Raw genomic sequence first — 12,204 nt, 5'->3', positions numbered from 1 at the left:
CCCGCGCCGCCCGCCCCCGCCGCCGCCGGCCCTCGGGCCTTGGCGGGCCCCACGGTCACCTAGTGCCGGGGCGTCCCGGGGCCTTCTCGCCCCTCTCTCGCTGGTAGCCCCCGGCGAGGCTTGGCTTGCCGAAGCCCGTGCCCTGGTGCGGGTCACCTTTGGCAGGCTGGCACTTCCCAGCTGGCATGGGGTTCCCTCACCTCGCCCGCGGTCTCCCCAGGGCTTGTTCCCACCGAGGAGCTTAACTGAAATCCAGGGGTCTTAACCAGTCCCCCCACCACTGGTTTTATCCCCCACCCCCATTTGTTTCTGTGGAGCAGAATGTGGTATTTGCTTCCCCCTTGTTTCTCCTCCTTCCTAGTTCAGTTTTTAGTGCTCTGAGTTTTGGCATCCTGCTCTCCGCGCACTGCTTTTCTGTTCACCTGCCTGCCTGTGGGCAGCAGCAGCCATGGGCCGCATTTCATTTCCTTTCCAAGAGCAGATTTTCCACATTCCCCTCATCACGCGCACTCCCAGGCTGGCTGCTCTGAACGCACACCTCTCCAGGAGTAAAGAAAAGGCTTTCAGTTTGGTGGCTGAGGAGGGATGGCGAGGTGATGGCCCTGCCTGTCGCCTCAGTCGGGTAGGGTGCCTTATGAACCTCTCTCAGATGCTTTCCTAAGCTTGACTTCCAGTGAGTAGTTTCTTATACTCAAAATCCTATTTTTCCCCCTCCAAACTGACGCTACTGCCTTAATGTTTACGTGTTTGTTAACTTACTCTGTCGAACTCAAATACCTGATGAAGTGTAGGGAGGTTGGATTCCCCACCATAGCAGTTTCTCTGCAACATCCTTAAAGCTTAAAGTATTTTAGTGGCAGTGTAGATTAGTTTTTCACAGTCTCCAAAGCAGTTTGGTACAGTAATGCTTCTAGATAGCCTGGAGTTGAGTTGATGTGGAGGAGGTCTGTTTTGTTGGTAGAGCTCGAACACCTAGGTTTAGAGAAAGTTCAGGGATTGTTCTACTTCCTTATTGCTAACGTTTCTGTCTGCCACTGTATCTTAGGTATTTGTTAATACTAGATATGCTAATAACTTAATTTTGGAGATTACCATTTCTCTCTCTTTTCTTTTTCTTAACGCTTTAGGGCCTTTCATGTTCAAATGCAAAGTTCTGCAAAAGGGTGAACAACAGCTGGTATAATAGTTGACATAAGGAAGGATGAATAGGCTTCTTTTTTCTTTACCCCTCTGCTCTGGTGATGAAGTCTGTGTAGCTGCAAAGCAAAGGTTTTTGAGTTGTGATTTCTGTCTGTAGGAATTAAAAAAAAAAAATACTGCATTGGATTGAGGAAGTTTGTAAGAGCCAGATCTTTCATCAACTGGTCTGGTATGTGCAAGAGGTCACTCAGCTGAAACAATTTTTTTTTTCATTTGCCAAAATGAGGAAGTTTAGGTACCTTCCCACCAGTTACGTTGCATTCATACGAGGATCTTTTGCAAGAGAGATCTAGGCACAGCATATTAGTTGCATGTTGGCATGCATACCCGTGACTTCAGACATTGAGGATGTGAGTTTTCTTCCTTGAAATGTTCAGTTTATTAAATTTCAGTGTGTATGGCAAGAATTAGCTGAGTTTAGTTGTGAAATGTTAATTTTAGAACTACACAGATTGGTGGGGAGACATTCCTAAGTGTTTCATGGCATGCACGCTCTGATCTAGACTGCCTCAACACTGTGGGACTTGCACTGCATGATTGATCAACAGGGATCCTTGTTTTGTGTGATTAAAAAAAATTGAAAATTTTCTGATTAAAACCCCCCAAATCTGAGACTGAAATGAAATGCTACTATATATTTATAGGTATCAGTTGAACACAATGTTTTACTGATATATTTACAATTTTAAAGCAATTTGAGGCAAAGGTAGGCTTCCAATCACTATAATAAAATAGATTCTAAGGCTCTATACATTTTGACATTTAATTCTGAGTTTTTTATCATGGAAAATCAGAGCTCCACCTGCCCCGTTCTCTCACCAGGATGCAGGTCCAAGCTGTCACTCCCCACCCACGCCCCCTGGCCCTGCTGGTGTCCCTTGCCCCCCAGCCCTGCTGGAGGGGGCCCGCAGCTGCCAGGTCTATGGGGCCAGAGACCCGGGTCCACAGCCCCCTGCCCTCCACAGCAGTGCCCGTACCCCGGCTGCTGCCTGTGGGAGGTGGAGGCTGCTGTAGTCACCCAGCCCCCCCCCCCCCCCCTGCCCATGGGCGGCATGGCCGGAGGGGCACCCATCGGGGGGGAGAGGCGGGGTAGGTGCAGGCTGCCTGCTGCGGGCTTTGGCTCTCTGCCCTGCTGCCCTCCCCCTGGGGCCTCCACAGCCCAGCAGGTGGGACCTGGCATGGCAGGGCAGAGTGGGCCTGAGCAGGGATGTTCGTTCCTGTTGCTGAGAGCTCTGTGCCACCATGGTGAGGTGCCCTCTGCCCATTTGGCAGCAAGGGGCACAACTGCGCCACCACCCCCGTTGCTGCAGGGCAGGCACTTTGCCAGAGCTTGCAGCAGCAAGGAGCTTCCCCACCCAGGCACACCCTGCCCTGCCCTGCCCTGCCCTGCCAGGTTCCACCCCCTGGGCCACACAGGCCTCGGAAGGAGGGCAGCAGGGCAGGGAGCCCAAGCCCACAGTGCGCAGCCTGACCCCGCCCCTGCCCACACAGATGTGGGGGGCACGTGCCCCCCACTCCTGCCCCCTTCCCCCGCTGCCCACTGGATGAGCCACCTTCACCTCCATCCCGTTCCCTGCTGGGGCCCTGCAGCCATGTTTTCCAGCCCTGGGCCTCAAGCCCCGCATGCTGCTTCAGCTGGGCCTTAGCCCCAACCCCAGCCCTGCCCTGCCCTGCCCAACTCCCTCCCTCCCTCCCTATGGATGCCTCAGTGCCCTCCCCCCCCCCGACTTACCTGCAGGGAGCCAGTCTCCAGGCTGCCTGGTGGCCATGTGCAATTGTGGATGTGTGAGCGCGCACATGCACATGGTGCCCCCTGCCTGAATGTCCTCCTCCCACTTCCCCCAGCTCCTTGCAGGCTGGAACTTTGCCAGCCTGCAGAGAGCTCTGCAAAAGTGGAAAATTGGCATATTTCTACATTAAAATGAGAAATCTGCATTTTTCTTGTTTAAAAGGGAAAATCTACAGTTTTCCATTTTTCTGTGAGAGATGAAAAACCTGGATCCGTGTTGATCAGTCTGTTTTCTTAGTGGTCTCTTTGTTTAAGACACAGTTCAGAGTACACCATCATAACTTCTTGAAAACTTGTGAACCTTGTTTGTCTTGGCCATTACAGAGGCAAAGCAGCAATTTGCACATGATTATTGACTTCTGAGAAACATCTAGTAAAGAGTTAGTAAGGTAGAACCTAGAAAACCCCACTTTATAGACAAGGATTGTGAGCCAGAGAAGGCTGGCTTGGCATTTTTCAAATGTTGGGTCGTTACTAATGAATGATCCAGGGGATACAAGGGAAATGTGAGGTACTGAAAACTTCATTACAAGATAAAGCAAGGAAAATCTTGCTCGCCCACTTGTACCATGTTCTTATCCTTCCAGGTAAAGTATCCTTTGTAGCATCTGCATGCAGATAAACTATAGTGGCTTGTCATCATTAGAATAGATTGATGCTTTACAGTAAACGTAAAGGGATTGCATTTATGCTAAATTGATATTTAGAAGAGGTTTTTGCACTATTGTGAAAGTCACAAGGCCAAAGAGCCTTGGATGTATAATAGTTTCATTCAATTAGTGGTGATACTGATGGTTTTGTTTCAGGCTTGCATAACTATACTGGTAAAGTGTTCTAGGCCTTGCGCGTGCTTGCTTGCTTGCTTGCTTATTTATTTATTTATCCAGGTCCAATTACCATTCTATAGTCTGCTTTAAAATTGTGCCTTACTGCACAGTTTTATCTCTGTGATATCTCTAACAGTCTGGTATCATTTATGTAGTTCCATGAAAGGTAAAATATGTTGAATAAATAGGTTTCTCCTTCAAGGGGTTTATGTTCTCATGCCTTTAGAAGTACACTGTGGTCCCAGAACAGAACGCGCAAACTCTGGGTGAATGAACAGAGAAGACTTATTTACAAACAAACGGAACACACTCATACATGTGGGTGTTTTTAATTTTTTTTTAAAATTCAGAGAGCTCTTGTGCCTCAGTGAAGTTGAAGAGTAAGTTCGTTTTGGAAATCGTTTTGGATTTTAAGCATAAAATCATTGGCTCTTAAATTAATTGTGATGTTAGCTTTATGTTGATAGTGCTAGGTTTCCAAAGGGCAGAGGCCGGAGGTAAAATTTTCCAAATTGTTGTAAAGCAGGGGTGTCAAACATGGTCACAGGCCAGGTTTGGCCCATGGGTCTCCTAGAATCTCCATAAAATGGGGACAGAATGAGAGGGGGTGGGAGCTGCTGTCATAATCCAGAGTACAGAACCTCATTGGGGACACTTGGTAGTGATGGGGGAGACAAGCAGGAGCTGTTTCTATCCCTTCCAGCTATCTGATGTTGCTTGCCCTGCTGCTGCATTCAACTTCAGTCTGCAAGGAGTCCTATGGCCTGGGTGGCTTTATGAGTTTGACACCCGTAGTCTAAGGGACTTGCCTAGACTGCCTCTAAGCTGAGTTCGGGACTACTGAAGAGAAGCACATGCTACTTCTACATAGTGTACAGTAAAGCTCAGACGTTAGACATTGTAGCCAGGGTAGAGCAGTCCTGGCCATGTGCCCCAGTGCTTTTCTTAGGTTGTCAGTCTTAGGCCTGCTTCTTGACATACTCAGGGTCACTCTGAGCTGACTTTACTGATTAACCTAGCATGAGGTGATGAGACGCAAATGGTCACAGTGTGTTTGGGCTCAGCACAAAGTTGGTCTACCACTTTAAGGCCTTTCAACTTTCTGAAATTTTTTTGGTACCAAAATCTTACATTTTGCATGTGAAAACTTGCTCCTATTTTATTTTGGGCTTCTTTGAGCACTTCATACAATTGTCTAGTCTTTCCAATTTGCTTAAAGTTAACATCCATCTGTCTGGTTTTAATAGTTGTTTTTGTTCTCTAAAGAGGACCTTAAAAATAAAAATGGGAAAACATTATTTCCTGTACTATTTATTCAGTTTTGGTATATTTTTTGTGCTAGAGCTAGACTTAGCTGTAACATGGGCAATCACAGAATCATAGAAAATTAAGGTTGGAAGGGACCTCAGGAGTTCATCTAGTCCAAAGCAGGACCAGCCCCAACTATATCATTGCAGCTTTGTGAAGCCGGGTCTTAAACCTCGAAGGACGGAGATTCCTTATCTCTCTGGGTAAGCTGTTCCAGTGCTTTACTACCGTTCTTGTCAGAAAGTTTTTCCTAATATCTAACATAACCTAATGGCTTCCCTTGTGGCAACTAGAGACCATTGCTTCTTGTTCTGTCATCTGCCACCAGTGAGAACAGCATAGCTCAGTCCTCTTAATCTGTTGAGACTGGTAGTAGCATAAATTTTCCTCAGCTTCTGTCTTGTATCAAGAAGTTACTTTTCTAAGTAGTGGGTTTTCATTTTCACTTCTGAAGAGCGTTCCTGGCCATAAATATAATAAATTTAATGCAACTAAATAAGTGAAAGCAGTTATCAGTTAAATGAAGTATTAACATTAGTTGTGCATGCATTTCCTTCAGCCTTCAATTCTGACGTGTAAAAGTCTATGATGGTTCATTCCTAGGGAACCCTGTACTTGCGCTTCGCTCTGTCAATCCACCCTCATCCTTGGACCTGTAGCACAAATTCCAAACTTTGGGTAAAGTTTTGTAGTGGGGAGCAAATGTCTACCTATTCATATATACGTGAACATTACTTGATTTCATAAGGGCTGAGGGTGGCAGGCAGGGATGTTATTTCACCCTTTATTACACAAGCATAATTCAAAACAGGGCAACAAGTGTAATGAGTAACTCCCTTTGAAATAGCAGATAGGCGTGAGCAACCAGAATTCTAGTTTCATGTGCTAGCTATCTGAGGCTGAGTCCAGAAACCTCCCAGTAGCTTAGATCTACTCCAGGAATGTTTCTCTTGTTTATTGGCAAAACAGGACTGACGTGGATCTAGCTTATTCTAGCCCTGTTTGGCCCTAATGAAATAAATTGTACTAAGGCACAGTTTTACTGGCAGGGGTGTAGGTTGTTTTACTGGCATAACTTGCCTACACCAAGGACTTTTACTGACAGAGGATGTTAGACCAGAGATTACATCTCTTTCGTGGCCCTGTCAAACCTAATGACATAGACGTTAATTGAAGCAGACCTAATTTTAGCTATAATCAGATGTGACCAGACTGTTTGGGGTTACTATCTAAACTGCTATATTGTTCCTAAACACTCACCATCATAAGTTGCATGATAAAACTTTTTTTTTTCCCCCTAATATCAGGGTTTGTCAAAACAAGGAAAGCAAAAAAGGAAAATTTATCATGTTTGAGTCTTAGTATTCAAGTATAGGGGTTGTCTGACCAGATACAGAGCTGAACTTTGGAAAATACGTGAGTGTTATTTAGCTTCAATTTATGAAACGGTGATTTTACAGTGAGCTTTAAGCCAGCTTAAACAGCTACTGACAGGCATTGACAGCAGCAGGTAGCTTTTGATTTGTGCCCGTGTCTGCTATACTAGCTAAATGCTAGGTAATACTTCAGGTCATTTAAGCTGGAGTTCTGAAGTTCACAGTTTAGTAGCATTTTGGTGCTAGGTGCTCATGTAGGTTATATCACAGAACAGAAACAGGCTTGTTGTAAAGACAGTAGTAGTTCAGTGTAATAAAATAAATATATAATCTTAATACTTTAATAATGTAATAATATATAATATAATAATACTATAGTGTTATTTTAATACTTTAACCATGAGTAGCTAGTGGCACTAGAAGGGAACACTGAAGAGCATATTTATGTAATTGAAATCTACACAAAGTCCTAGATATAACACATATATAAGGTAGCTTAATGCCCTTACTTGACTCATATTTGTTTTGCTTTTAGGTGTTGCCCTTTGGAAATATTAAATGTACAACATCTTTTCTATGTTTTGAAGAAATAGTGCTCAGTACCTTGAAGTGACTTTTAAGAATTATAAACAGAGGGCCAAAGCTCAGGCTGCTTGACTGTTTTAACACAGAAAATGTGCTGGTCTATTGCTGAAACTGTCTTTCTAACTGTATCAGTGCCCTGTAACATATTTTGACATTTGGATATCTGTACATAAAGAATGACTTGATTGGGACACATTTTTAATGACAGTGCCTATAGGGTTTCTGTTGTTTCCTAAAAATTATCTATGCCACCTTGAAAAGCTACTTTTGTGAATAATTTAGGGTATTCCTATAGGAAAACAAAATTCTCTTGGAGTCTATATTTTGAGCTGTTGCTGTAACAAACATGATGCAGATGAATGCTGCCTTTCTGACAGCCACAAAACTAATATTCTAGTTGGGCTCTGAGACTAGTTAGGGCATTAGCAGCAGTGTAAAGTCCTCTGGTTTTCATCTTTCTGTTTTCTTAAACCTGAGGCTCAGGGACGTACTTAAATTCTAAACTTTTTTGCTAGGAAAATTTCTCGCAAAACTACAACGCTGAGTGTCATTAGGTTTAGCTTAAAAGGAAGTTTGATTCCTATCCACCCCCCACTCCTGCTTCTCTTAATGGCTTTTACTGTGCTGCCTGGGCTTTCTTCTTTTACGATGAAAAATTGATAGTGGTTAATATAGCTGCTTTTGAAATGGGATGGCTTCTAATGGATTTCTAAAGCAGGAACATCAGGATGTGCTCTTAATTCCAGTTGTTAAAATACTTTAGTTGCACAAGCTTCTCGGAATATCTATATTAATAAAAATGAATGTTGTAAAGGATAATGGTATACATGAAAATTTTGCCAAATATTTGGGTTATTCCTAACATAGGAGTTTGGAAATGAAAAAATCGTCTCAGGGAGGATTTTCTTCTTTTTACTTGTTAAATGGTCTTGTAAAAGTTGGTGAATTTACTAGTCTGCTAAGGAGTTATTATGAGTGAGTAACAGAGTTTTTAAAGTAAAAAAATGACCATAGGGCATAGGAGCAGTATTAAATTTCCCAGCAAAAACAAGAAAACAACAACAGCAACGAAAACCCCCTTGTGGGGCTTCTATAGCAGACACATTAGGACAGATTTCAGTCTTTCACAAGGTCCTAGAATTGATTGATCTTAGTGTTGATGGGACAACTGATCTCAGCTCAGCCTGTGAAATAAGTGGCAGTGGAGGAGATCTGAGGTTGAATTTTTAATCTTATAAAGCTCAAAGTATTTTCCTTCTGTTCACATGTGATCCATAGTTGCGCTGGGAATGTTACTGGTGGGAGAAGCAGTAGTAACATAAAAGCTGTCTCTGTGAACAAGTTTACAAGGCAGGACATTGTTATCCCTTGTATTCAGAGGTTTGTGCCTTACTGGATTTAACCAGTGGGTCTCTTCTAGAACACGGGGGGAGAAAAAGAAGTAAATGGTTAATATAGTTGTACGGTGAACTTTGAGTGTTAGTAAAACTAGGACTTTTTCTCTTGCATAAAAGTCAGCATGAATACTCGTAAAATTAATGCCTAGGACTGGGGAAAAACCTATCTTTTTATCTCAGATATATAGCCCTACTGAAAAGAAAATTTGAATTATGTCAGACCTTGTATTCTGTAACATTTGGTGGGGGGGAAAGGAAGGGGGAAAGTCTGGGTGGATCAAATATATGAAGACACAGCATCACTATAGATACTTAAGAACAATAACATTGGAAAAGATTTAGTAGTTCTCATTTTTTTTTATTGTTCTTGAATAATATTTTAGATGTTTTTGAACTGTATAACATTTGTGATCCCTTTGAAGTCACTGATGATTTATAGATAGGGAGCTCAGCCTGTTGACCAGCCGTATAGACATTTAAAATGGTATTTGTTTCCTACAAGATTAGAATTAATCTATAATGCTTGAAAAATAGTCTAATTCCATGTTCATCTTCTTTCACATGTGAATTTCCACCTATCTTGTTTTCTTCGTGCTGTTCACTAGGAACAACTTAAAGGTATTATAGCAAAGGAAAATAGCTGGGGTTTAGGGAAAAATAGCGTAAGATTCCTTTTTTGTACTCCTTGGCTTTTTTATTTATCAAGTGATCATGGACAGTTAGTTCTAGAAAGTTAAGAAAATCTTTTGTATGATAGGGTTAAAAAATCATTTATTTGCTTGTCTATCATACCACTGTAATGTTGGCGACATTAATATTAGGGGAATTACAGATGGAACCTGTGACGAACATGTTTTCTTCATGGGTCTCTGAGAGAGACTGTGTCGCTCAGGATGCCAGTAGCAGGGCAGTAGCTCCAAAGTTCAAGGCTAACAGCTTTACCACTGGGCCATCCTTCCTTCTAGCAGCATCAGAATTATGTACGAGTAATCTAAAAGAAGTCTGTAATGGGGGTAGCATTTACAACAGCAGTCTATGAAATAGGCTATTAAATAGTAGTCTGTGAAAGTAGAATTTATTGGAAGTGTAGCTCAGGATGTTCTGTGGTGGAACAAGGTACTGGAGTCTTTGCAACAGAATATCACAACCTGGCCTGCAGTTTGTTAATAATGAGTTGAAGTAGTTTGGAAGTTGAAGAACGAGTCTGAAATGCAGAGCAGTGCACAGATTTACATGGCTCTTGTAAAACTGAGCAAGGGCATGGTAGACTAAGATGTATATAGCATTTTTGTTCTTCCTGGTTCTTTAGCTATTTAAAACAATGTCCTATTCCCAAATGGCTTTACTGGTTCGACGGCAGACATGTCTACATATGCATTGATGTGCTGTGGTTACTGCACATTAAGTTTAGTACCTGTAATAACTAAACAGGTACTGCACAGTAGTGCCAGTGCATGCCTTTAAAGTGTTGCTAATATACAATAGACTAATCCTACTGTGCAATAGCGCAATAGCACAGTTTTCACCATGACACTAATACTCAGTAGAATTAGTCTACTGCACATTTAGCATCTCGTGTAGACATGTCCGGTGTCATTCTTTTAAAATGTGCTTCTTATGGAGAGGAAAGCTGTTGATTTTTGCAAATATGGGGCTTGGTGTCAGCCAACTAAGCAGTGTTGGCACTCATTCTATTTAGATTTATTATCTATTCTATTTAGTTGATTACAATAACACAGTATAAGTTATTGTACCTTCATAGCGAGGAATCTACGTTCTGAAATATCACTTAATATTTGGTGGTACTCCAGCACTTTCCTGCCAAGGCTCTTAAATGGTCATAAAGAAATCAGTACATTAACAAGTCATTCTCCTTCCTTCAAATGTAGTTCCAGCCATACTGTTTTTCCTTTGCACCAGCTAATAAACTAAAAGCATCAGTGTTCATCTCTGTGATGTTAAAATCCCCAAAGGAAAGAATTTGCTTGTATTTTCAAGAAAGCAGTAGAAGCTAAGTGAAATTTAAAGAGTGTGTTGGTATTAAAGGAGACCTTCAGCTGCTGTCCAAATGAAGCAACAATGTTATGCTAACTTGGATACCGTGATGTGGAAATGCTTTCATCTATAGTTGTAGTGATTTAAGCTGCCATCTAATTAATTGGTTATGATTTTTCGTGTATCTCTGTCCTTTACTTGGTGTAGCTGTTCTTTGCCAAGCAAATCTATGTTGTTACGACTTTTGGTAGCTAAGTAAATAGATCAAACCATGCAACAAAATACCTCTTTTCCTACATACTCTCACACGGACGTTTCTTCAGCCACCAATTAACTTTTTTTCTCCTCCAGTGCTTTATGTCTCTCATAGAAGCCTTGAAGTTGACAGAACCTAGCGAGTGCAAGTCTGTTGACACTGCAGGCTCCTAGTCAATTATGTACCACTTAGGTGGCTTAAGGGAGTATTGTAAAGTAAGCACTGGGGTGGAGTTCCGATGCAATTAAGCAGTTTATGTACTGCACTGTCTCACAGTAAACATTTATTAATTTGGTAATCCATAATTAACACTGGCACTGTGGTATGTACTTGTACTTCAGTGCCTTACTTCTTTATTTGAAGATGACCAGGCTTGTTCTTCTTCCTGTAATGTCTGCTCTTTGTGTCTTTTTTTTTTTTCCAGGACACCTTTCCCTATAAAGACATCATCTTGATGTACTTAGAAAAGGCTAGGAGCTTTGTGAATGGACAGTGTGAAGGAGTTGAGCCCTGGAAATTGATTGGATTAACTTTTGCTTCTACTCTAATATTGGTATGGATGCATAATTTCCTCTTCCAACCAGAGAGTAAGTACCCTGGCACATCTACCTGTTGTTGGGGATTCTTTGAAATGTTTGGGGGAGTAGGGCTGTTATATGTGTAAACATATTTACATCTATACAGTATACAATCATAAACCAGTATGTATTCTTCACACAATCCTTTGTCAAGAATTAAGATTAAGACTTACTAGTATTAAGTTATTTAAGCTTTGATCTTTCTTTACTACAGCATGGTGGAAGACATTTTGGAACATGCATATTTTATGTGGAAAGGCTTCCCTGTCCATTCCCCCTTCATAATGGACTGCAGCAAATAAATGTTTAGCCAGAACATCACCCTTGCTTTGAGTCATGGGTCAAAAACTGGAACATATATTTTTGTGTTCTTTGTTCAGTTCCTGATGTGGAAACATGGCACAGTATTAATGTGGGGGGGAGGATCTGTCACGAACACTACTTAGATTAAATGAAGGATGCTCCCTTTGATTTTGCATTAAGTATGTCTCTTTGCTCACAAAGGTAGTTATTTATGGTCCACACTCTCACTTCAATCAGTTTTCTGTGGTTTTTTTTCCCCCTAGGTTGAAGTGTTTAAATGTTAAAATTCTTATATCTGATACCTTGTTCCATTGCCACACATTCTTCACCCTGGCAAGGTGAAGTCAAAGAATACTAGATTCATCAGAGAGGAAAGCCTAATACCTCATAGACCTCACAATAAGGATTTAATTGTAATGTATTAGAAGTAACCTAGTGTTAAATGTGGAGAAGCACAATAAACTTCGTCTGTTGCATGTTCTGTCCACAAATGGAAATGCACGTAGCTGAAACACTTTTTTCTTTCTTTCTTAAAGAATAAAATGGAAGTTAGCATATTAGTAAGACCCAAAGGATATGTCTGTACTGCT

The 12,204-nt window shown here is 41.8% G+C and overlaps 1 protein-coding gene across 1 annotated transcript in view; it reads left to right on the top strand.

The window, feature by feature from the left end:
• Positions 1-581: 581 nt before the first annotated feature.
• Positions 582-12,204, top strand: part of LOC102381859 (sphingosine-1-phosphate lyase 1-like) — a 23,975-nt gene continuing 12,352 nt past the window's right edge. Inside the window, exons 1-2 of the mRNA XM_025193862.1 lie at positions 582-622; positions 11,158-11,320. Of these exons, the coding sequence (XP_025049647.1) occupies positions 11,188-11,320 (133 nt within the window). The 5' untranslated portion in view covers positions 582-622; positions 11,158-11,187. The remainder of the gene's footprint in view (positions 623-11,157; positions 11,321-12,204) is intronic.

The sequence above is a fragment of the Alligator sinensis genome, unplaced genomic scaffold (assembly GCF_000455745.1).
Source record: "Alligator sinensis unplaced genomic scaffold, ASM45574v1 scaffold641_2, whole genome shotgun sequence".
Lineage (NCBI taxonomy): Eukaryota > Metazoa > Chordata > Crocodylia > Alligatoridae > Alligator > Alligator sinensis.
This window is presented reverse-complemented; position numbering and strand designations above follow the sequence as displayed.